Raw genomic sequence first — 26,608 nt, 5'->3', positions numbered from 1 at the left:
AAATCAGATACATTGTTCTTTGTATGTGACGCCTTAAACACATATAAATCTCGTGTATTGAGATTAATGTTTTTAATGCATTAACATGTCCCATTTTTTTTTTTTTGATGACTACAAAACTAGGTTAAATATTTCTAACGATTTCAAGTGAGAAACTTGCAGGAATAATTAAAATTAATTAATTTGAAGATATATTATGCAAGTCTTTGGATATATTTTTCGAGATAAAAGAAAAATTTGGCGTTGCCTTACCACAGCACAACGGAAGATCCGCTATACTGAAGAACGGAATGAAAGAGTGGGTGCCCGGTGAGCCAACTTGTGGCTAAGGGCTTTGATGACTCTATGTATAAACAATCTTTTGTTTAATATAATTTACACTTTTATAATGACGTTCACTTTATCTTTCTTCATATTGTTATATTGTGATATAGTATTGTTGTTTTGATAAAGACCTTGAATATACTATAGTGTATGTAAGATGTGGTAGTACATGGGGATGACTATCATGAAACACATCTTATAGTCACTGTATATTCTAAACAGTTCCTAGTCGATTGAGCCGTCCGTAAATAAGGATAAGGATCGCTCGAGATTGAGACTAGCATTTGCGATGCCGAGTACCACGTTTCATTGGTATGGAACATAGAGATGTTCAAAGCATGCAAATGGATATTCATACGATGAATGATCGAACTACCCTATCCGGATTTTCCAAGTGGTTATCACTTATCGAGTGGATAAAAAGTCCGCGGTTTTGGTTGTACACCATTAGTCCTTACTACTTGAAACATCATTGAGACTCTATATGCTAGTACTGTGCTTTGACTCGTTTACCGACTCTATTGGGGTCATCAGGTGTCGGGATTGGGTACGGTTACGACACATATAGGAGTCGATGCTTTGTTGTCAAGGATTCACCACATACTTGCGAGTGTGGATATCCTATGCAATCTGAGGAGATATTAGTGTTACGAATCTCTGGCAAGAGTACATGATGTGTTTTAAGAAATGGTTTCTTAGTAACACATGCAATGTCACTATTTGATCTTCAAAATGCATTGAATAGTTATCGAATCTCGAACGACTCTCGATTTACCAATGGTTGTTGATTCGATCGGGATATATGGATGAAGGGACCGTACTGTACGCTAACCAAAATCTATTGGTTCTTGCAGGCACTATCAGTGATACCTAGGGAATCATGGGGCGATGTTGCTAGGCGCTCTTACCATGATTCGATGGGCAAGTCGAAAATTGTTGTTCCGAGTCACAAGGAGTTGTGAGCCCACGGCTAGCTGTATCCCTGAACCATTGAGGGTCACACAAGTAATGGATTTTTAATCCCCGTTGAGATAGTTAAATTTAAAGAGTTAAATTTAATGAACAAAGAAGTGGGACTTCTTATTTAAGAGTAGAGGGAGTAAGATTTCCTAAAATGACATAGGGATGGACAATTTTGAAAATTACTGAATTCGGATTCAAAAAATTTATCTTGACTTTAAAAGATGCAGAAATGGTTTCTGTGCACATTGGTGAAATTGGTTTATCAATCTGAGTCACGATAAATTTTATATTAATTTTTGAACATGCGGGCTTTGCTTGTCAGGCTTGAACTTATGACTAATGGGCCCTAAGCTGTTAGCAGCCCACATTATAAATAAGTTATTGCAGTACAGAAATTAAAAAATAGAGGTCACAATTTTCGAAAACCCTAGCTGTTTTTCTCTCTAAGTGGCCGCCCCCCCTCTTCCTCTCTGCTCGAAAATTCCAGCCTGTGAATTTTGAATTTGCAGTCTGGTTTAATGGATCAAATTCGTTAATTCTCTTCGTAGAAACTTCTGATAGATTTTTTAGTGCAATCTATCAGAGGGATTAAATTTCCGTTCGTGGACCTGATTGAAGAATTGTTCGTCCATCAGTTCCTGGGATATACAACAAGAGCAGAGTAATCTGTTGGTGTCCATAATCTCGTTTCGAGATTGGAGGTAAAAATTTAATTGTGATTTAATTTTTACACGCACAATTTAATCGTAAAGTTTTGATACCCATTATGGAATCGTTCCATATAAAAATTTTTAAACTTTCGCTGCACCGGGTATCAATTCTGATTGATCTGATCTCCGTTCTCCAACAGTGGTATCAAAGCCAGGTTGCTCAGATCAAGCGATTAAATTAATCGATTGTACAAAAATTTTTAAGCCTCGGTTTTTGAAACAAAATAAATTTTTTAAAAATAAATTTTTTTTTTCGGGCAAAACACGGGCAGCGATTGGATCGCTGCCCGGGGAGCAGCGATGGTCGCTGCCCAGGGCAGCGCACGGCGCTGCACAGGGTAGCGCTCGGCGCTGCCCAGCGCAGCGCAGCGCTGGGCAGTGCACGGCGCTGCCCTAGGGGCAGCGATAGGCTGCCCGACCCGAGCCCCTTTGGGGCGCGGGCAGCCCGGGAGCGTCCCGGGCGGCCCGGGAAAATTAATTTTTATTTTTAAATTAAAATTTTAATATGTTAAAATTCTATTTTTGGTCTGATCAAAAATTATTTTGATTGGTCCATGAGGCGTCGGATCGAATTGTTCGAGTCCGAAAATTTTAAAATTGATTTTTGGATAAATTTGAATTTTTGGAAAATTTATAGATTTTATCCGTTAAATCAGATTTTATGAAATTAATTATTTTTGGTACAATTGATGATAAGATATGATCTTATGGAAATATTGAGTAAAATATGATTTTATGTATAAAATTGGATTTTATATGTAAAATATGATTTTATTTGATAAAAAGATAAAATATGATTTTGTATGTAAAATAAGATTTTATATATGGAATATGATTTTATCCTTTTAATTTAATTGCCATTGCATGTTATCCAATAAATTAATTTTGAATTAAATATTATTGGATAAGGATGATCGATTGCCATGACCAATTTTGTAGGTGTATGTTAGGAATTTACATTTGTTTTTATTGTTGTTGGATTTATTAATGGGTCTGGTTTATGGCCCAATATGAATTGTCATATGTAATAAAAGTGGGTCTGGTTTATGGCCCGTTCCCACCTCTTAAAATGTATCCCCTACTTTTCATAGTTATTTATTGTAAATACATTAGACTTAGTGGGAGATGAAGATTTGAAGACGGAGGTGGGCCCAGTAGACAATAAAGACTGAAGAAATGTAAATTGGAAGCTCAATGTAATAGGATTGCATTGCATACCTGCATATTACCTAGGATTGGACTTAGACTCGTGATTGGCAACCACGGGTCGATTAGAAATGGAATCGATCATCCTATATAATATATGATATTATCGTTGTATGCATATTTTAGACTAAATTGTATGAATCCCGCAAGCATACAAATTTTAAATGATGAGACAAATTTTCAAAATTAAAATCCCTCATTTTAAATATGATTTAAAATTGATATCAAGATAAATAAAAAAAATTTAAAATTGTTTAAATGTTCCTACCTTCCATCAACGATCAATGTATGAGATGCTACCCGCGGATACGGTCCGGCTCATATTATTGGGGGGCCCGTTCATCGAAAAGCTGTACATTGGATCGACAAATGTTGTAAGTTGGGTGGAACTCCCATGGGATCGGCTCATATTATTGGGGGATCCACATGGCGACCGTTCATCACAACTTAATATTGATGGATCATCTTGACATGTCACAATAAATAGCGTCATATTATTGGGCCCTTATTGGACATGAGGTAAAAACGTGGAGGTTGCTTTGGAAGCAATTGGGCTCTACCTTTTGAAAATTATGGTTGGCTGATATTATTCGGGACCATAGTTTGTCAATTGGACTCCATGTTCCCACTAAGGAAAACAGTTTCCCGTTTTCACTAGAGGGTAGTGAAATCGTTAAAATAGTGGGAGTGAGATTCGGTCCGTGATCATGGGGTACGAGTGATTTGGCTCATACAGAAGTTGGTAACGCTTGATTTGGTATTGGAGCATGAACTCAATGTGGGCTTATTACTTCTCTCTCTTCCTTTTTCGTTTGACGGATTTGAGGTGAATTTCAATATGAACAAGATAGAGGTCTCCCTTGAAGAGATGGTCAATATGCTTGTAACATATGAAGCCACTTTAAAGAAGGATAAACCAGTTCTCTTGGTGGGCTCCTCTTCTTCAGCTAAGAAGGGGCCAAATACAAAGGGTAAGAAACATTCTGCCCCACCCAAGAAAACCGGACCCGAGAAGAAGAACAAGACAAAGGCTTCAAACATGGAAAAGTCCAAGGATGTTTGCCATCACTGCAAGAAACCCGGTCATTGGAAACGTAACTGCAAGGAATATCTAGAGCAGTTGCGAACTGCGAAGGGTATGTTCTATATTGAAATAAATGTTTCACTTAATACTACTTCTTGGGTATTGGATACCGGATGTGGATCTCACATTTGCAATGATTTGCAGGTGATGACAAGAAGTCGCAAGCTTAGAATGGGTGAGACCCAGCTGAGGCTCGGAAATGGTTCTAGAGTTGAAGCTAAAGCTGTGGGAGATGTTTATTTAATTTTGCAGAACGATTTTAAGTTACTTTTGAAAGATATTTTTTATTTGTGCCAAAGATTTCATTAAAACATTATTTCTATTTCTATGCTTGATAGAGATGGGTTTTCTTGTAATTTTGTGAATGGGATTTGCCATATTTACAAGAATGAATGTTTGATTTGAAGTGAACAATTTAAAAACGATCTATATAACTTAAAATTAAAAGACGTTCCAATAAATTATGTTGATAAACCGGTAACAACGAACAAAAGGAAAATTGATAGTCAAAACCCGGCAAACCTTTGGCATGCTAGGCTAGGTCATATTTCCTCAAGGAGGATGAAAAAGTTAGTGGGAGAGGGCATGTTTGATATGTCTGATATTAACTCTCTACCTACTTGTGAGTCCTGCCTGAAAGGAAAAATGACTAAATCTCCTTTTAAGGGGAAACCTGAGCGTAGTCAAAATCTGTTGGATTTGATCCATTCAGATGTTTGTGGTCCATTTAGAATTGGTACTCAATTTGGCCACACCTACTTCATTACCTTTACTGATGATTATTCGAGGTATGGGTATTTATATTTAATGAAATATAAGTCTGAAGCATTTGAAAAGTTCAAAGAATTCAAGGCTGAAGTAGAAAACAAGCTAGGTAAAAGCATTAAAGCACTTCGATCGAATCGAGGTGGAGAATACTTAAGTACCGAGTTTTTGGACTATCTGAAAGAGAATGGGATTCTCTCTCAGTGGACTCCTCCTATGACACCTCAGCTGAATGGTGTATCGGAGCGTCGTAATCGAACTTTGTTGGACATGGTTCGATCCATGATGAGCTTCAATGAGCTTCCACCTTCATTTTGGGGCTACGCGCTTGAAACGGCGGTATTGTTGTTGAACAACGTCCACACCAAAGCAGTGGATAAAACACCATACGAGTTATGGAATGGCAAAGCTCCTAAGTATTCGTACTTGAGGATTTGGGGATGTCCTGCTTACGTGAAGCAGACAGTGGAAGATAAGTTGGATAGTCGATCCACCTTATGTTATTTTGTAGGGTATCCGAAGAATTCAATCGGATATTATTTCTATCATCCTACTGAAACAAAAGTGTTTGTTTCAAGGAATGCCACCTTCTTGGAGAAGGAGTTCTTATTGGATAAGAAAGGCGAGATGATGGAACTCGAAGAAATTCAAGAAGAACCCGAAATACAAAATAATGATCCCATACCTCAAGAATCTTAAGAGGACACGCCTATACTTAGAAGATCCGAGAGGACTTCTAGACCTCCTATTCGATATGGTCTTCTTCTTGAAGGAGATCAAGATGAACCCGACGTTGGATGTGATCCAAAAAACTTCAAGGAAGCAATTTCTGATGCGGATTCAAATTTATGGCTTGAAGCTATGCAGTCGGAAATAGATTCGATGCATACAAACCAAGTTTGGTCTTTAGTAGATCCTCCCGATGGAATTGTGACAATAGGGTGTAAATGGATCTACAAGAGAAAGCTTGGGCCTGATGGTAAGGTATTGACCTACAAGGCACGATTGGTGGCGAAAGGTTATACTCAAAGACAAGGAGTTGACTATGATGAAACCTTTTCACCAGTTGCAATGTTCAAGTCCATAAGAATCCTTATTGCCATAGCTGCTTGGTATGACTATGAGATATGTCAAATGGATGTGAAGACTGCATTTCTTAATGGAAACATTAAGGAAGAGATCTATATGACGCAGCCTGAGGGATACACATCCATGGGAAGCGAGCATAAGGTATGCAAGCTTCAGAGATCGATCTATGGTCTCAAACAAGCATCAAGAAGTTGGAACCAAAAATTTGATGAAACAATAAAGGATTTTGGTTTCATCAAGAACCCGGAGGAACCATGCGTGTACAAGAAAGTAGTTAAGGATGCTGTGACATTCTTAGTACTTTATGTTGATGACATCTTACTCATTGGGAATGATGTAGGGATGTTGCAGTCAACAAAGATATGATTATCAGGTAGATTTTCGATGAAGGATTTGGGTGAGGCATCCTATATTCTAGGGATACAGATCTATAGAGATAGATCTAAGAGAATGATAGGACTCACTCAAGCAACCTACATCGACACCATATTGAAACGGTTTTCAATGGATGGGTCCAAGAGAGGACATCTACCTATGTGTCATGGAGTTTCTCTATCCAAGCCTATGTGTCCCAAGACTGATGAAGAGATAGAGAAAATGGCACATGTGCCATATGCGTCAGCCATAGGTAGTATCATGTATGGGATGATATCTACCAGACCGGATGTAGCATTTGCTCTGAGTGTCACAAGCAGATATCAAGCTAATCCCGGTCAAATGCATTGGAAAGCCGTGAAGGACATTCTTAAGTACTTACAAAGGACTAAGAATATGTTCATGGTATATGGAGGAAGAGAACTGAAATTGGAAGGCTATACCGGCTCTAGCTTCCAAAGTGACGTGGATGACTCGAAGTCAACCTCTGGATTTGTGTTCATGCTCAATGGCGGTGCTGTCTCTTGGAAGAGTTCCAAGCAGGACACCATAGCGGATTCCACCACTGAGGCAGAATACATTGCGGCATCAGCTGCTGCTAAAGAGGCCGTTTGGATGAGGAATTTCGTCCAAGAGTTGGGCGTCATTCCTGAAGTTGTTGGTCCAGTCCCGGTGTACTGTGACAACACGGGTGCCGTTGCTCAGGCAAAGGAACCAAGGTCTCATCAAAGATCCAAACACGTACTGAGGAAATACCACATCATCCGGGAGATCGTGGAAAGAGGAGACATCACTGTCGAGAGAGTGGCCTCTGCAGATAATATTGCTGATCCACTTACTAAGCCCTTGCCAGGACCATTATTTGACAAACATCGCGAAGCAATGAGACTGCGTAGTATGACTAGTTGGCTTTAGGGCAAGTGGGAGATTGAAAGAGTGGGTGCCCGGTGAGCCAACTTGTGGCTAAGGGCTTTGATGACTCTATGTATAAACAATCTTTTGTTTAATATAATTTACACTTTTATAATGGCGTTCACTTTATCTTTCTTCATATTGTTATATTGTGATATACTATTGTTGTTTTGATAAAGACCTTGAATATACTATAATGTATGTAAGATGTGGTAGTACATGGGGATGACTATCATGAAACACATCTTATAGTCACTGTATATTCTAAACAGTTTCTAGTCGATTGAGCCGTCCGTAAATAAGGATAAGGATCGCTCGAGATTGAAACTAGCATTTGCGATGCCGAGTACCACGTTTCATTGGTATGAAACATAGAGATGTTCAAAGCATGCAAATGAATATTCATACGATGAATGATCGAACTACCCTATCCGGATTTTCCAAGTGGTTATCACTTATCGAGTGGATAAAGTCCGCGGTTTTGGTTGTACACCATTAGTCCTTACTACTTGAAACATCATTGAGACTCTATATGCTAGTACTGTGCTTTGACTCGTTTACCGACTCTATTGGGGTCATCAGGTGTCGGGATTGGGTACGGTTATGACACATATAGGAGTCGATGCTTTGTTGTCAAGGATTCACCACATACTTGCGAGTGTGGATATCCTATGCAATCTTAGGAGATATTAGTGTTACGAATCTCTGGCAAGAGTACATGATGTGTTTTAAGAAATGGTTTCTTAGTAACACATGCAATGTCACTATTTGATCTTCAAAATGCATTGAATAGTTATCGAATCTCGAACGACTCTCGATTTATCAATGGTTGTTGATTCGATCGGGATATATGGATGAAGGGACCGTACTCTACGCTAACCAAAATCTATTGGTTCTTGCAGGCACTATCAGTGATACCTAGGGAATCATGGGGCGATGTTGCTAGGCGCTCTTACCATGATTCGATGGGCAAGTCGGAAATTGTTGTTCCGAGTCACAAGGAGTTGTGAGCCCACGACTAGCTGTATCCCTGAACCATTGAGGGTCACACAAGTAATGGATTTTTAATCCCCGTTGAGATAGTTAAATTTAAAGAGTTAAATTTAATGAACAAAGAAGTGAGACTTCTTATTTAAGAGTAGAGGGAGTAAGATTTCCTAAAATGACATAGGGATGGGCAATTTTGGAAATCACTGAATTCGGATTCAAAAAATTTATCTTGACTTTAAAAGATGCAGAAATGGTTTCTGTGCACATTGGTGGAATTGGTTTATCAATCTGAGTCACGATGAATTTTATATTAATTTCTGAACATGCGGGCTTTGCTTGTCAGGCTTGAACTTATGACTAATGGGCCCTAAGCTGTTAGCAGCCCACATTATAAATAAGTTATTGCAGTACAGAAATTAAAAAATAGAGGTCACAATTTTCGAAAACCCTAGCTGTTTTTCTCTCTAAGTGGCCGCCCCCCCTCTTCCTCTCTGCTCGAAAATTCCAGCCTGTGAATTTTGAATTTGCAGTCTGGTTTAACGGATAAAATTCGTTAATTCTCTTCGTAGAAACTTCTGATAGATTTTTTAGTGCAATCTATCAGAGGGATTAAATTTCCGTTCATGGACCTGATTGAAGAATTGTTCGTCCATCAGTTCTTGGGATATACAACAAGAGCAGAGTAATCTGTTGGTGTCCATAATCTCGTTTCGAGATTGGAGGTAAAAATTTAATTGTGATTTAATTTTTACACGCACAATTTAATCGTAAAGTTTTGATACCCATTATGAAATCGTTCCATATAAAAATTTTTAAACTTCCGCTGCACCGGGTATCAATTCTGATTGATCTGATCTCCGTTCTCCAACACGGAAGCAGACCGGAAGCATGCACAACGGAAGCTCCGATGTGACAACGGAAGCTCCGATAGGCACCAAAAATCAAGGGATGTTTTCGAGATCTGTTGGCCGAAAAAATTTAATGTAGCAGCAACGGAAGCTTCAATGCAGTACCGGAAGTTTTGATCTCACCTAGCGCGAAGTTTTTTTTAATTTAAATCTGCTCAACAACGGAAGCTCCGATGAAGTACCGAAAGCTCCGATAGCAACCGAATTGCAACTATAAGTAGACGCATTCCGAGGCCATTTGAAGCATCCCATTCCATTCGAGTCTCGCATCCTCTCTAAACAATATTGAAAGCAATTCTTCAAGCATTCAAGCCTATTTCAAGTCCCACAATCTATATCGACTTGTAATAAGTGCTTGAAAAAATTGTTGTTGTATTCTCGAGTATGAAGCCCGAGTTGTTATTGTTGTTGCGGCTATCCTTGGGGCCCTTAAGGCCAAGTGTAATGAGTTTTGTCGGCGCGGTGATCGTGTTGAGTTGTACGACTATCCTTGGAGCCATCAAAACCAAGATGTTCGAAGTGCTAGTGGATCCTTGGTTAATCGACCTTAACCAAGAAGGGGAGACGTAGACGATTTATTTTATATAGTATTGTTTGATGTTTGTTGTATCAAATATTCGAATATTGAGGATTGAATGTTGTCATTGCATGTATTTTATACCTCGTTATGTATTGAATAAATTTCGAGTTGAAATTTGGTTTGTAGAGCAAAAGCTGGTTTTTAATTACAGAACTGGTCTTGCTCGAGCGGCGGTTTGAGCTCGCTCGAGCGAGCATTTTTTTTTGTGTGCGAGGCAGAGTTTTTCTCGCTCGAGCGGGTGTGTTCCACCGCTCGAGCGAGCGGTCTTCAAGAAGGCGGGCAGAGTTTTGCTCGCTAGAGCGGGTGTTCTTTACCGCTCAAGCGAGGATCTGTCCAAATGAATTTTTTTTTATTTTCTTTCAATCTTGAATCTTGTATGCTTATTTGATTGTTTAATCCGAGAATAGATGTTTAGAATCGAGGTCTCACATACGGAAACGTAGATCAAATGTAAATCCAAAAGCCACCCGACATAATACAACCGGTCACCAAAACATAAACTCAAAATAATTGTTATACAACCATACTGAACTGCATCTGGAAACCCAAGAGATAAAAATAAAGAGAAAACAAGACGAATAACCTCCATAAACGTTCACTGGCTCCGCCTCTAAACTTGTTCGAGTGTCTTGACAGGTTCGAAAAACCTCAACCCGCCGAAAAATTAAAAAATTAAAAAATAATTTTTAAAATATGATTTTTTTTTTAAAAAAATCATATATATACAATTATAAATGATATATATTTAAAATTCATCAACCATATACATAAATCTTTATAAATAATATAAGTTATCAAAATTAATCAATAATACATAAATTATTAAAGTTTAATAAACATATATAAATCATTCTAAAAAATTATAATCATTCAAAACTTATTAACCATAAATCTTACAATATTAGTAAAGAAAACACTACGTAGTAATCGAATTAAAATTGGTTCGATGATGACAAAGACAAAGTATCTAAAATACCCTCAAAAAATAAAAACAAAAACAAAAACAAAAACAAAAATATCTATCTCTATTTTAAGCTTTATGTGTCCATGCTTTTTTCTTCGTTTTTGTGCCTCCAATTTAATTTTAAATTTAAATATGTTGAAATAAAAATATATATAAAAACATAATAATAAATATTCATGTTTTAACAACACATACATTGCGTGTGTGTTGATACGACTAGTAAAATATTAAAAATGCTAACTATAATATTATTTTAAAAATTCTTCAAAAAAAATTGAACGGACCGACTTGCCCCTCCGCACTGTGACCCACGGTCCAAACTGATCGGTCCGTTTGAGCCCAACTCTAAACGGGCCCGTCAGCTCACGAATTGACGGCTCTACCCAAGAGCTAAGTTCTGAAAATAAGTGGCTTTTCATCATGGTATTTTGGATTTTCATGAGTTAAATTTCGGATACATATCACAAACGTGTTATCGATTTTTTCCTTTTACGTCGTGGTAACAAAACCTACAGCTGCTATAATTTGTTATTTATTGATAAATTTATGAACTAACGCAATATTCTGTAAACTAAGCTACTCAATTAAACTATATTAAGTGAGTCATGTATGACAAGCTCGTTTTTAAATTTGTTAAGAGAAACAAACTCTTAATCATTAATCAAACACTTATCTATTCTATGAACTCAGATTAAAAAGACAATCAATAGCTAAAAAAAATCAAAATTATTAATTCGAAATTGCTTTTAAATTAATAATGTTGATTTGGGGCTTTGATAGGATCTTGGGATCTTGGTGCGATCTGGGGATGCACAATAATAATGGATAACGACCGAATTTGAGATCACGTGGGTCATTAGTCATATACGAGACAAGATTCGTCACTCATATTTTCTATTCATTCATGAGATCAGACTCACATGTACAGCCTGTGCGTGTTAGAATATTTTAATTTTTTTTTTTTGAAATTGATTGCACAGTCCCTTTTCGCATATAAAATATTGTTTGTGTGGTCTTTATTAAGCTGGAGTAGATCTTAGAAAGTTATTAATAAATGTATGGTAAATAATAGAAAGTTATTAAAAAGGTAAATTTTGTAAAAAAAAAAAAAAAGGTTCTCATTTCACTTATTTCATGAATGTTCAGTAATGAACATATTAAATAGAGATAGATTAATAAAATAAAAAATAAAACAATAATAAATATGAAAATTGAATTATATATTTAAAATGGACCAAAAAAAAGTGAACAAGATAAATGGACCAATCATACTCCATTTCACATTTTTATTTCATTATTAATTGACAAATATACGCTTATCTATATATATATATATAAAATTTTGATTGATTCTCCAAAATCGAAACTTATACTTTCCCATATTAACGATTAATCTTAATATTATATTCAAAGTTTTTGATATTTTAATTTAATAGTACATATAATCAAATTTTGTACAATTTCACTTTAAGTTTAAATCTTTAATATATTAATATTTATATCTCAAGTTCTTCCGAAAGTTCATATGATTAAATCAAATTAATAATTTAATATTAAATAAAAATATACTTATAATTAACTAGAGTTAATTATCTCATATTTTATTTTTAATTTTAAAATTATTATTTATTTTATTTAAATTCATTAAAAATTTTCAAAATGGGAGAAAAAATTTGATAAAGTTCTAGATGGAAGTATTTTTTTTATTCACGTATTGATTATACTATTTTTTTAAAAAATAAATTATATTCATTTACTAATTATTAACTTGATGTTACTTGTTTGAAATAAATTAAACTTATTTAATTTAATTGGCAATCAAATCAAGAAATATACTATAAATTTTTAGTTACATAAATTATTTGAGATATTTTTAAAATAAAAGCGTTCATAATAATGCAATGATATTTGAAGATGATTTATGATATAAAACATTTCTAATTTGAAAATTATTTGCTCTTTTATATATGAAATTTGTATTTTATAATTTATATTAAATATAATATTTTGTCATTAAATAAAATAAAATAGGAAAAATGTGTAAAATTTAAAAAAATATATTTCCATCACAAAATTAGAAAAAAACATGTAAGGATAGGATCGTTCGACCCTACAGAGGGGGTATTACCCCCTCTGTATTTGAATGGTCCGAATTGGCCAATTTCCATCCGGGCCCCATAATTTTCATGTGGAGCCCGGATGAAAATTGGCTTACCCCCTCTGCAGGGTCGAATGGCCCGTAAAGATAATAATGTCAATCTATAAAATAATTATATAAAATGGAATGTGATTAACACTTTTTGGAATATAAATAATACGCTTAGAAAAAATTCCAATGCAAGAGAGAAAAATATAGATCATAGATGTATTTACATGTGTATTCAACCTAAAAAACAATTGATTTTGGGGGATAAAACAAATTATGTTTAGAAATAGAGTGGTTGTTTTTTAAATATAAAGTGGTCAGAAAATTATAACTTAGCACCTAGGGCAGTGCACATTATTATTATTATTATTATTATTATTATTATTATTATTATTATTATTATTATTATTATTATTATTATTATTATTATTATTATTATTATTATTATTATTATTATTATTTTTAAATAAGTGATTTTTTAAATAGCATGTCCTCAAAAAAATTATATATATTATATAGTAGAGCTCTTAATTTGCATACCTGCATAAATAATTAAAATATACAAACAATTGTTTACGAATAGTGTGGTTCCCGTTGAATAAACTGATCTAGTATCGATTCGTAAATAATGTTCAATTTGAAATTTTTTTGTATTTACATTGTAAAATTAGTGCCACAAACTTTCTATTTACAACAAATGTTAGTTTTTAAATACACTAGAAATCATTGTTTGTATACCTAATTATAGTTTAGTTGATTGGTACAAAAATTTGTAAATCCTCAGTCCTAATGTTTGTGCCCAAATTAGTAAAACAAGTGCTAGAGTACGAAAATATTGTTTTATTTTTATATATTTTTTTAAAAAAAAATCATTTGAGTCGCTTCGTACTAGCAATTCATTGTGCCCAAATTAGTAAAACAAGTACTAGAGTAGCAAAATATTGTTTTATTTTTATATTTTAAAAAAAAATCATTTGAGTGGCTTCGTACTAGCAGTTCATATTTCATGTCAGAATCTGAATGTTTTGTGCTCACATTAGTAATTAAATAAGTGCTAGTGTAGCAAATATTATCATTGTGTTTGGATATCTAAAAAATAGGATTTGGAATTAGAATTGAAATTGGAATTGGAATTGGAATTAGAATTGAAATTGGATTTTAAATATATGGAATTGGAATTCCATTTTGGTATTTGGAAAAAAAAGTTAAAATATATTTTGGAATTTGATGATATAAACTTTATATAAATGATATTTTGTAAAAAAAAATTGAAAAAAAACTTAAAATTTATAACCAACGTATATATATTTATTATTAAAATATATTTATTATTTTTATAAACTCAAATCCCATGAAATCCGATCAATTTTATAAGAATTTTAGTTAGTTAAATGAAATCTCATGAAATCCCATCAAATACCAATCCCGTTTTGAAATCTTGTTTTGCCAAACACTAAAATGGTATTTTCAATTTCAAATCCCACCAAATCCAATGCAATTCCGTGATTCCAAACACAGTGTATATATTATAAATCCATACTTTAATAGGGGGAAGCGATAATTGAAAAACAACTTATGGAGTGCAGAACAATTTAACAAAAACACAAACTACCATAAAAAGCTAGAAATACAAAGGAGAGCAAGCCATTTTGCTTGTTCTAAAAAGAAGAGCATTCACAATGGTTGAAGTTAATGCGAAGAATATAGTGCTCGAATGGGTTCGGGGATGGACAGAGGGAGACATTTCAGGGAGAATTGGGCAGATTTTGGGGATCATCAAGTTGTTTTTTGTGGTTCCATTGCTCAGAATCAGCCTGTATATTTGCTTTTTAATGTCACTCTTTTTGTCCTTGGAGTGGGTTCATTTAATGGTCTTGAGTGTACTTGTGAAGCTATTCTGGAAAACACCCCATAAGAGATTTAAGTTTCAAGAGATTGAGGATGATTTGGAGTGTGGGAATGAGGCCTTTCCCTTCGTTCTTGTTCAGATACCGGTTGCCAATGAAATTGAGGTGTGTTTTTATTGTTTTCTTTTTCGATTCATACTGTTATTGCGATATTTTCTTGTGAATTTATATCCTTAAGATGGCTCGTTTTAGCTGATCATATCTATAATAAAAATTAATATTTTTCAATTGATAAATTCGAATAAAAGATCCGTCACCTTGCGATTGTCGTCGTACATGAATTTTGAAAATATGACATTTTTTTTAATGATAGTCAAGAAGCCTTTTGGAAAATGATTGCTCAAAGGAGTTTCTCATGTCACACTCTTGAACATTTCATGTTTTGCTTCCAACACTTAACTTTCGGTCTTTTCTCGAAATCTTTTTTGTTGGCACTTTTATGATCATGAGGAATTTTATAAATTGACATTAAAAAAAATGCAAGTGCTTACAAATTTAAGACCATCTCACTTGAATTGAAAGAAAGCTAATTTGTTGTGCGTGACTCCTTATTACAAAGCTTATTAATTATCAAGGCACTGTTTGGTTCATGGATTAAATGACGATGGATTAATAATATAAGAATTTAAAATCAATATAATTGGATTAGACAATGATACATGTCACTAATCCTTGGAAGAACTTGAGCCAAACATTGGACAAAACAATGATTATTAATCTTATTCATACCAAACGAAGCCTTAAAATAAAAGCAGCGAAAAAGACCAGTTAAAGGCTATCGTTGAATTAATATCGATAAAATGGTTGTTATGCATATTATATGTTAGATTTATAAGATGCACATATCAAATACTCTAGAACTCGTCCATATCGACTTGTTATTGGTACCTATTTCTCAAATTAGGACCGTCAATTTTATTATTTTATATAAACTACGTACAAAAAAAATTATGGAACCTATGTGGATGTATATCCACCTAGAAAGAAGCAAGGCTTCGTTTAGGATATAATCTCGTAATTATGACATGTAATAAATTTGATTCTTCATGCTTATTTGACTTGCTAAATTTGAACTTATAATGTTTAGTTTCTATATTGTTTGTTCGTTCCTTTTCTTTTCTTTTCTTGATCTTTTTTCTTTTTGTGCCCCTCGATCTTTGTGATGAGGAACAAAAGTGTTGTAAATGAAATAATTTTTGTCTTTTGGGGGTTGGGTTTGGTAGGTTTACAAGCTCTCAATTGGCGCAGCGTCTAAACTCTCGTGGCCTGCAGATAGGCTATGGATTCAAGTACTCGATGACTCCTCTGATCAAGCAAACAAGGTACAATTAATACACATATATGCATATTCTCCATGTGTTTCAACTCATTATTTGCTTCTTTGCAAGGTAATATTATAAGCATACTAGCTAGGATAGTGTTAGAGCTTCTAAGAAATACTTATCAGCTTTTTCTTAAAAACATTTTGAAATTTTGTGAAATTTTATTAAGAAAAAGCTGAGAAGTATTTACTAAAAGCACTCTCAAACATTATTTAGGTAAATCTGAGTAGATCTAAGACCTCTTATGGATAATCCTATGGTATTTTAATCACAAAATTATGCTCCCAATTACGTTAGTATTAGTAGATCATTCATGATTGTTCCACAATACAGATACCCTATCAGATGAGTATAATAGAAAAGGGAAGCACATTGAATTCAAAAACTGTTAAAGTTCAGGTGGAAAATAATATAGATCACAAAGATCAAATTTTTTATGAAGTAGTAGCTGAGCATGAGGGGCAAGAACCGGTTGAGTCTAATGTTTCCAAACCAAGGCGATCGACTCTAGATGGAAAACCAAGTTGACTGTCAGATTATGTCAATAACACATTATTGCATATTGTTTAATGATAGAGGATGGTGAGCAGTTTCCATGAAGCTACTCAAAGCTCGGATTCGTCCATGTGGATGACATCAATGCAAGAAGAATCAGGAGCCTTAGACATGAATAAAACAAGGGATCTTGTTACACTACCACGAGGGAGGAAAGCCATTGCTAACAGATGAATCTATAAGATCAAGATCATGATAGATTGGTGGTAAAAGTGTAGGCTCAGAAAGAAGACAATGACTTGAATGAGATATTTTATTCCCTGGTCCACCTTACCAAAATCGGAGTAGTATTGTTGTTATGTACAATGTTGAACATACATCTAGAAGACTTCAAAGTGAAAACGGTTTTTTCTTCATGGAGATCTTGAAAAAGAAATCTATATGCTTTCGCTAGAAGCTTTTGTGGAACGAAGACAGAGAATTTGGTTTGCACGTTACACAAATTAATCTTTGTATGGTCTCAAACAGGCATCAATGTGGGAATAAGAGATTTGATTATATGATGAGACTTGGATACAACGAGTGTTCTAAAAGGTGGCGTCTAGGTGCTAGGCGGTTGTCCATCGCCTCGATTTTTAGACAGTTAAAGTTTCTGAGAGTTATTACATACGACCGCCTAATCATCGCCTAGACGCCTCAAAATCCGCCTAGGCGGCCGCCTAGATTAACATATCATATTTTATATTTTTTTAATTTTAATTTTTTTAAAAAAATTATTTGACATATTTTTTCATCAGTTTGTATCGCATGAAAACGATAAATATGTCATGTATTTCGAGTTGAATTTGATAACGAGGAATTATTGGAGAAATATTAAGATGAATAAGAATAATTAGGTATTTAGACTTGAAAAAACACCACTTAGGCTGATGAATTAGATAAAGATGAATTATTGGAGAAATTTTAAGATGGATTGAACTAGAATAATAAGTTATTTAGGCTAAAAAGAAAAAAACCACCTAGGTCCCACCTAGGCGGCCGCTTAAGAATCTAGGCGCTAGGCGGTGGGTGTGACCGCCGCCTACCACCTACCGTTTTTTGGAACCTGGAGTACAACAGACTTAATGAGACCTCTGTGCATATTTCAAGTGCTCTGGTGATGATGATTATATTATTTTTGCTCTTTTATGTGGACGAAAATTGGCTAGGGAATTTGAAACGAAAGGCTTGAAATCAGTAATTAAACAATAGTACTTCAAGGATGCAAGTTGATCGTGATGATACAAATAACAAAAGATTTGGCTTTCCAGAAAAACTATTTAAAGAAAGTTTTGTACCACTTCAACATGCAAGATAGTAAGCCTCCAAAGTTATCTTCAAGTTATCCTCCAAAAATGTGACCTAGCAACGAAGCATAGATGATAGAAATGTGTCAAGTACCAAATACATAAGTAGTGTGAAGTTTACTATTCGTTACGATCTGTTCAAGACCAAACATTGGCACTTGAAGTAGTTAGCCAGTACATGGTAAATCCCAGACTTGATAATGGAGTACAATTAAGAGGATCCTTAGATACATTAAGACACCTTAATTGTTGTATTATGTTTTTAAAGAATCGGATTTTATACTTAGGGGCTATGTGAATTCAGAATATGCAGGGGATCCGGATAAGAGAAAAATCGATACCAGTCACGTGTTTATACTTGCAACGGGTGCAGTCACAGCTGAGTTTCAATATTTAAAAAAAAAATTGTAGCATTACCTGCAACAGAGGCATAATATATGACTGCTATGCAAACTTGCAAATAGACAAATATGGGTTGGAGAAGCTTGGATACAAACAAGAAGAGATTTCTCTATTTTGTGATTTTCAGAAGGCCTTGCAAATTATGAGGAATCAATCTTACTTTTAATTCTAGGACTAATCACAATGGCAAGGAAAAGACATTTTCTAAGTTTGCACCCGCGGGTAGCTCTTTAAATAGAACTCATGATCCTCTTCCCTAATTTCTGATGTCCAATTCTCAAGTTCTCTTCTTCCAGTTCAAAATATTCAAGTGATTTAATTGTTATTTTCATAATAATTCTGAGTTATTTTTTTTTCCTATAACAAGATATATAGCAACTTTTTCTGTTTGGAAACTAACACATAGAGTTGTTATAACCCATAAAATATTATATATATTAATTTTTTCATGTTGTACGTGATTTTTACTCTAATTACAACCAGAGATTTTCCATGTATATTTTTGTTTCCAACTTTTATCCTTCATTTTCATATTTCCATCTTTAAATCCCGCGCCTGGGAACTACAGCACAACCCTCATTCCCTAAAAGAGGCCAACTTGAACAATCCAATTTGGCATGATCGAGAATGATGATAACACGTTACACAAGTTATAATCATATATATATTTTGTACATCCGAAATTCGGAATTAAATTTTTTTTCCCCTGTACGGAATCTAATCAAACAAACCCACTTATATTTGTGAATATTAATTTTCTAGATTTTGATTTTTGACAGAGCATATATGCATAAGTTAAGTTGTATTTATTCTATGTTTTGTAGGATATGATTCAGAAAGAATGTAGTAGGTGGGCAAATGAGGGCATTAATATTTGGTACCATGCGAGGGAGACTAGGGAGGGTTTCAAAGCAGGAGCTCTTAAGCAAGGCATGGAGCAAGATTATGCGAAACAGTGTAAATATGTAGCCATTTTCGACGTTGATTTTCAACCCGAACCGGACTTTCTGAGGCGAGCCATCCCATTTCTCGTGCACAACCCTGAACTTGGCTTGGTGCAAGCTCGTTGGAGATTCGGTAAGTCGATGGTGCATGTCCCTAAAGTTAATTTGACCAAAAACAATATTGTATTACTTGGATATTGAGACGTTCCAAGATGATCTCCTGAATCAAAATTCCGAAGAAAAAAAAAATTATAAAATTCTTGGACTATTTTTTTTAGTGAATGCAGATACATGCATGTTCACAAGATTGCAAGAAATGTCATTGGACTTCCATTTCACATTTGAACAAGAAGTGGGATCATCCGCTTTCGGGTTTTTCGGATTCAATGGTGAGTACTTAATAATGAATGATGTTATCTGCGGTTGTTAAAATTTCAAATTTGTCAACATCACAATGAAACCCCGAGATTGCTACAACTCTTCTATGGAAAAAAATGATTTATTAACTCCTATGTGTTTTCAAATTTTGAGTACACACGTCCTCATGTTTTCAAATTTTGAGCATACATGACCCCGATGCATGCTCAAATGTGAAAACACGGTGATTTAATAGTCACATAGGTTTTCAGCAATTTCGTGGTAGTGTGTGCGATTAACCTAAAAAAATTTCATATTAACTTTCATACCATCAACATGCATGTTCGGAGTTCGATATCATACACAATTAATTAACACGGACACTGCAGGTGAAAATAAATATGATCATATATATATATATATATAAAATACAATTATCTGCAGGAAGTGGTGGAATATGGAGAATTGATGCAATAAATGAGGCTGGTGGGTGGGATTGTGCAACCACAACAGAAGACTTAGATCTTGCTGTACGGGCCGCACTCAAGGGTTGGAAATTTCTTTACCTAGGAGAACTTCAGGTTCATATATATTTACATAAATAAATCTAATATTTTAACTTATAAGGTGTTTGGCTCAATTTAGTTATAACTTCTTTAAACAGTTTATAAGTTGTTCGACAACTTATAAAATTTAAAAAATGTTTGATAAGAGCTTGTAAACCTATCTTAACGCCTGATGATGATGATGATTATAATGGGAAAATTATATAAGGGGCTTGTAAAGTATTAATTAACATAAATTAGCCAAACAAATCAAATTTCTTGTCTTGTTCGTTTTGTTTAAAAGAGGATGATGATGATGATGATGATAATAGTGTTATTATTTCGTTTAATTTTTTTCAATTAATTGCAATGACAGGTGAAAAGTGAACTTCCTAGTACTTTCAAAGCATACCGTTCTCAGCAGTATCGGTGGTCTTGTGGTCCAAGCAATTTATTCAGGACCAGGTTTATTCAAATTGCTACGAACAAGGTTAATTTTGATTAAAAATAATAATTATTTGAGGTAAATTAAAACCCAGAAAATTGTTATATTTCTACATAATAATAATGCGTCTATTATTGTTTTTATATTTACAGAAGATGTCACCAGGGCTGAAACTTTACATGATCTTCAATTTCTTCTTCGTCCGAAAGATCACTTGCCATACCATAATATTCTTATCTTACTGTGTAATTTCTCCATTGACGATTCTGATCCCCGAAGTCGATAACCCGAAAGCGAAGGCTGTTTTTGTTCCTTTACTCATCGCAGCACTTAACACAATTGTTGCAACTCCAAGGTATGTGTACTCGAGACAATTTTACGAATATATATGTGTGAAATGAGTCAACTCGACTTATATTTATAATGAAAAATTATACTTTTGGTATAAATAATAATATATTTTCATGAGTCAGATTAAATAAGAAATTTGTCTTAGAAAATTAACCCATGAGCCCATCTCATAACAATTTTTATGTTAATATATATAGTGTTCCTTCCCTTCTCTTAATTGTGAAAAAAAAAATTATGAACAATTTTTTAAAATGGTATATGCATGCATGCATGGTTTATAGTGGAGACAACGTTCTGAATACTTTTGCTATGCTTCGTCAAGACGAAACATTATTAGGTTTTTTTTGAAACAAATAAACAAAAGATCTTTCATGGATTTTCAACTTGTGCATGCTTCGATTTTTTTTTCTTATTTTTTTTTTAAAAATCACATGAATGAACATCTTTTTACTACGTACTCTTCAGAATCAGTCTATTATTTTTTAAAAAAAGGGAAAACAACATTTTTTTTATCTTGTATGTTTGTCTGTTTACGATTTTAATTTTTATTTTGGCAAGTTTCAATTTTTGTCTTGCATCTTCCAATTCTTTACGATTTTAGTATTTTTCATCGAGATCTAAATGCGGATGTGATATTACATATGTCAATGTCGCATTGGTGTCATGTCAGCGCCACATCGGAAAAATGACTAAAATTTACCCAAAAAACAAATATTACATGTTAAAAATAAAATTTGACAACATAGACGTTGACGATACATGACTTTTTGAATCATTGAAATTGACCTCAAAACTTCCATTGCTCCCATTTCTTGTGGAGATTCTGATCAGGTCACTCTATCTTATTCTACATTGGATCCTTCTTGAAATCTCAATGTCTTTTCACCGAACAAAGGCTATATTCGCCGGGTTGTTCAGAGCTAGAAGTGCCAACGAATGGGTTGTGACCAGAAAATTTGGAGATTCACTACTCAACAATAAAATTAACATTGATTCAACCGAATCAAAATACCATGAAGTTCGATCCAACGTCCAAACAGACAGGTTATTTTTTAAAACTTATACTTAATTAACTATATAATTGAGTATCAATCCATTACATAATTGTATGTAATTGTTATTTGACATGCAAACGCTACCTAATTAGTGTCTCTTGTTTTCAGATTTTTGCTACCGGAGCTTGGGATCGCGATGGTTCTATTAACATGTGGATGCTATGGCTTCGTTTATGGAAAAGAATACTACTATTTCGTATTCGTGTTCTTTCAAGCAATCTTCTTTACAATTGCTGGATTCAGCTACTTTGGCCTGCAAAATTTAGATTGATTATCATAGCACGGGAGAGGCTCGATCGAAAAGGAATATTTTATGAATTTGAGGGTGATAGAGTTCGTAGACTTTGAGAGTGTTAGAAGAATTATATTGCTGTTAAAAAACAAATTGCAACTTTTACAAGATATATATTTTCTAGAATAATCATTTGAACATTGAATTAAAGGCAATTTCGGGAGTTTGAATAGCATTTCTTAATTACTCGCGTACGTTCTTGGTTTTCATTGTTTTCTGAACAATATACCCTTTCAAAGCTCAACCACATCGAAGACTTGAGCTTGAAATTTTTATGTTCTCTGTGATGAAGAGCTGCAGTTCAATTTTGTAAACAGGAAAGTCGTGAGTGTGTGTGTATATATATATATATTGATATATCTCAATAAAATGATCTCTTTGAATAAGCTGACGAAACTCCTCCAACAGAAGATGAACTGCTGCTGGCCTAAAACCACGAACAAGAGTGTTAAAGGGGGCCGGAAGGTGTTCTGACGTATCCCCTTCGACGCTCAAGTCAAACGCTAGGATAGAGAAAATACAGTGAGTGGTGTGTTGGTAGCGCTTAGTCGTGTCACGCCCAAATTAACCCAACTCAGATTAACTAAATAAACATGTAGTAGCGAGAGTAGGGATCGTTCCCACGAGGAAAGTGAAATTTATTTGTGCTCTTAAAAATACTGAAAATAAATAAAAGTGATTTTTGGATTTTAAAAAAATAACTACTAATAAATTAAAACAAATCAAAATAAATTCTTCCAAGTCTTGGTATCAGTCGACTACACCCTTGAAATTATTCATTCGATCATCGATTCCCTAAAAATAATTAATTCTCATTGAATATTCACCATTGGAAATTTAATTCCTGTTTCACCTAAATTTTAGTTAACTAGACACAAGCGTTCTAAGTTAACCCTTACCAATGAATTAATCCAATACAAGCGATTAGATTTAAACCCACGGTAGCATTCAAACTAGAAAAACTGATGAATCTAGACAACACATACACAAGCGGATGTATTTAGCCTAGTCAATTGTTATCCCTACAATTCATAAACTCACAAGCGGATGATTATTAATTGTAGTTGCTTCGCAAATTAGATGATTCAAACAATTACGGATTTGAATTCTAATTTAACATTAGATTGTATAGCAAAATCACAGGCCTTATAATCTCACACACAAGCATGGCAATCAATTCAGAACAACTCTTGATACGCAAATAAAATCAAACAATGAAAATCTGAATCTCACAAGATAAATAAAATCAAGGGTTCGTCTTCCTCAACCAAGAATAAAAACTAGAAAATTAAAAATTAAGAACAAGAAAGATAAAGCTTAGCCGCCAGATGAATTCTCTGCGTCTGTAGCCGTCTCCCAAATCTCTTCCGCGTTCGATACCCCCCGAATCCCCCCTATTGTGTCTTTGAAATCTCTTTTATATGTTCTCCGCGCGACAATTTTGAAAAATTAATATCTTCAGTTCTAGCCGTCGGATCGACATGAAATTTGGACAGCAGCTTCAAAACATCTTGAACTTCATTCTGAACAATGGAGATTGGATTTGGATCTTTTTAAAATTAAAAATTATTTTTCGACCAAAGCTGCTCCGAAATTCACTCTTCAAAAATTCATTTTCCTACAAAATTAACCGGGAGAGTGAAATACACACACATGCACTAAAACACATAACCACACAAAAACAATATGAATGCACACAAAATAAATATAAAAATAACACAAAATAATGCATACAAAATGCACTTATCAACACCCCCATACTTAAACCTTGCTCGCCCTCGAGCAAGACATATAAAAACACAATGCAATGACACAAGTATGAATGAATCATGTTCAAGATAGCCTCTGATGAGCTCTACTTCAATTTCCCAAAAACCAAAACAACTTTCGATTGTCCACAATACACTGTCAGTTGAACGCAAACGTGTGTGTGTGCCATGTTATTCCAGTTTCGTGCAACTTCAAAAGAATCCATCCTAAGACTGTTTAGCGACCAATGACAATTCAATGCAAGTATCACAATCCAGCACTCTGTCATCTCAACAATCCCAAACAAAAACATGCACTTTCTTGAGATTTAAACATACCTCTTGATTTTTGAAATTAATTTTTTTATGCACCAATAATTACCCGCAGACTTAGCTATGGAACAATAATTAGAATTTCAATCATTGTCCAAGCCCGGATGGAGCTAAAATCCCATTTAACCCGCAAACTTAGCTATGGATGAATGATTAGGATTTCAATCATTGTCCAAGCCCGGATGGAATTAACTTATATTTCTCTTCTTTTTTTTCATTTTTTTTATAGGTACGCCCCAAAATCATGCATGTAATTTCCAACAACTATCAAGAATCCAAAACACTATCATGATCAACAAACATTTATTGTCGTGCAATGGTCAAACAAACACGAATCTCATCAATTACATCGCTACACTACACTAGTCTAACATGCGTGCTTAATATTATTCACGAGACAACCAGCAACTTTTCATGTTCAATTAAAAGCAAAATTTTTTTCCAAAAAACTATTTTCTTTTCAACTCGATCATCATTGGCTAACATGAATCATTCGACTCGCATCGGTAACACAAACAACAACAAAAGGATATGCATGATTACGAACAAAACACAAAAACTAAACAAAATGAATGCAAACAGAATGAACACAAAACATGATAACTAAACACCCCCCATACTTATCTAAATCATTGCTCTCAATGCTTCAGAACAATGAACAAAATGCAAAAAAACACACAAATGCAAAGATGAACAAAAACACAATGAAAACAAAAATAACCCTCCCCTGTTTTTCGATTCATCCTCTTCCTTCTTGACAGTAATAGCTGGGGCAGTAGCAGCAGACTGAGTATATCGGCAGCCATGGACAGCTGGCATAGAAAAGAAACAAAAAACAAAATAAAAATAAAAATAAAAATACATAAAAAGAAACTAAAAAGCAAAGTAAAGAACACTGGGTTGCCTCCCAGCCAGCGCTAAATTTATAGTCTATAGCCCGACTATATCCCTCTTAAGTAGTGACATTCAAGGTGGTTCATCCACCGTCTTGGAAAAACTCACATCAGTCCTACACTTGCATGCTTCAACTCTATAGCGATTTTTCCATGGACCAATTCCTGCGGACAACTGAACCTGCTGACATTCATCACCAATATTATGAAACACATCAATAAATTTGACAGCAGAGCCAGATTTTAGATTTGGCCTATCAGTAGCCAACTTAAGCATATTAAACACCACTTGCTTATTATTCAATCTCAATATTAACTCTCCCTTCTCAACATCAACTAACGCTCTACTAGCAGCAAGAAAAAGACGCCTAAATCATAGGCACCTCACAATCCTCATCCATGTCAAGGATAACAAAATCTTCAGGATAAATCAACTTGTCTATCTTGACTAGGACATTCTCTACTATCCCTCTCGGATATTTAATAGATCCATTAGCAAATTTGAGAGAGATATTCAATATTTTCTATGCCTAATTTTTGAGCAAGAGAATAAGGCATTAAATTTATGCTCGATCCTAAATCACACAAAACATTAAAAAAGGATAAACTTCCAATTTTACAGGGTATAGAAAAACTCTCTGGATCTTGAGATTTTGGTGGAAGCATATTTTTCCGCACTGCCGAGCACTCCTCATTCATTGTAACATGCGTCAGATCATTCAGCTTCTTTTTATTCTTCAGCAAGTCCTTCAGAAATTTTGCATAGTTCGACATCTGAGCTAGAGCGTCTGCAAAATGTATGTTAATATGTAGTTTCTTGAAAATTTTAATAAAATTTTTAAATTGAGAATCAAATAACAGTTGCTTAGATCTATGGGGAAAAGGTAAGGTAGAAATATCAACATTATCATTAACTTCAAATTTTGAAGTTTTACCTTTCTTACCTGCCGTGGAGGAATTTTTAGCACGCACATACTCCTTGACTTCTGAAATTTTCGGCCCCTCCATCTTCTCTTCGTCCCTCTGCTGCTCCTCAGACTGTGCTCGAGTCATGACCATGATAGCATTCACGCCTCTGGGGTTTGTTTCGGTGTTACTTGGTAAAGCTCCAGCAGGGCGAGTTGACAATTAGGTTGCTATCTGACCCATCTGAATTT

The 26,608-nt window shown here is 34.4% G+C and overlaps 1 protein-coding gene across 1 annotated transcript; it reads left to right on the top strand.

Annotated features, from left to right (window-relative positions):
• Positions 1 to 14,638: 14,638 nt before the first annotated feature.
• On the top strand, positions 14,639 to 22,516 carry LOC140891425 (glucomannan 4-beta-mannosyltransferase 2-like). The gene is made up of 9 exons (XM_073299903.1): positions 14,639 to 15,028; positions 16,147 to 16,245; positions 19,313 to 19,565; positions 19,711 to 19,821; positions 20,234 to 20,370; positions 20,711 to 20,824; positions 20,932 to 21,134; positions 21,962 to 22,174; positions 22,294 to 22,516. The coding sequence occupies exons 1-9, from the start codon at positions 14,696 to 14,698 to the stop codon at positions 22,454 to 22,456; spliced, it is 1,626 nt and encodes a 541-aa protein (XP_073156004.1). The 5' UTR covers positions 14,639 to 14,695; the 3' UTR covers positions 22,457 to 22,516.
• The last annotated feature ends 4,092 nt before the right edge of the window (positions 22,517 to 26,608 follow it).

This window comes from Henckelia pumila, chromosome 3 (genome assembly GCF_033568475.1).
Source record: "Henckelia pumila isolate YLH828 chromosome 3, ASM3356847v2, whole genome shotgun sequence".
Classification (NCBI taxonomy): Eukaryota; Viridiplantae; Streptophyta; class Magnoliopsida; order Lamiales; family Gesneriaceae; genus Henckelia; species Henckelia pumila.
The sequence above is the reverse complement of the archived record's forward strand: the minus strand, read 5'-3'. Positions and strand labels throughout refer to the sequence as shown.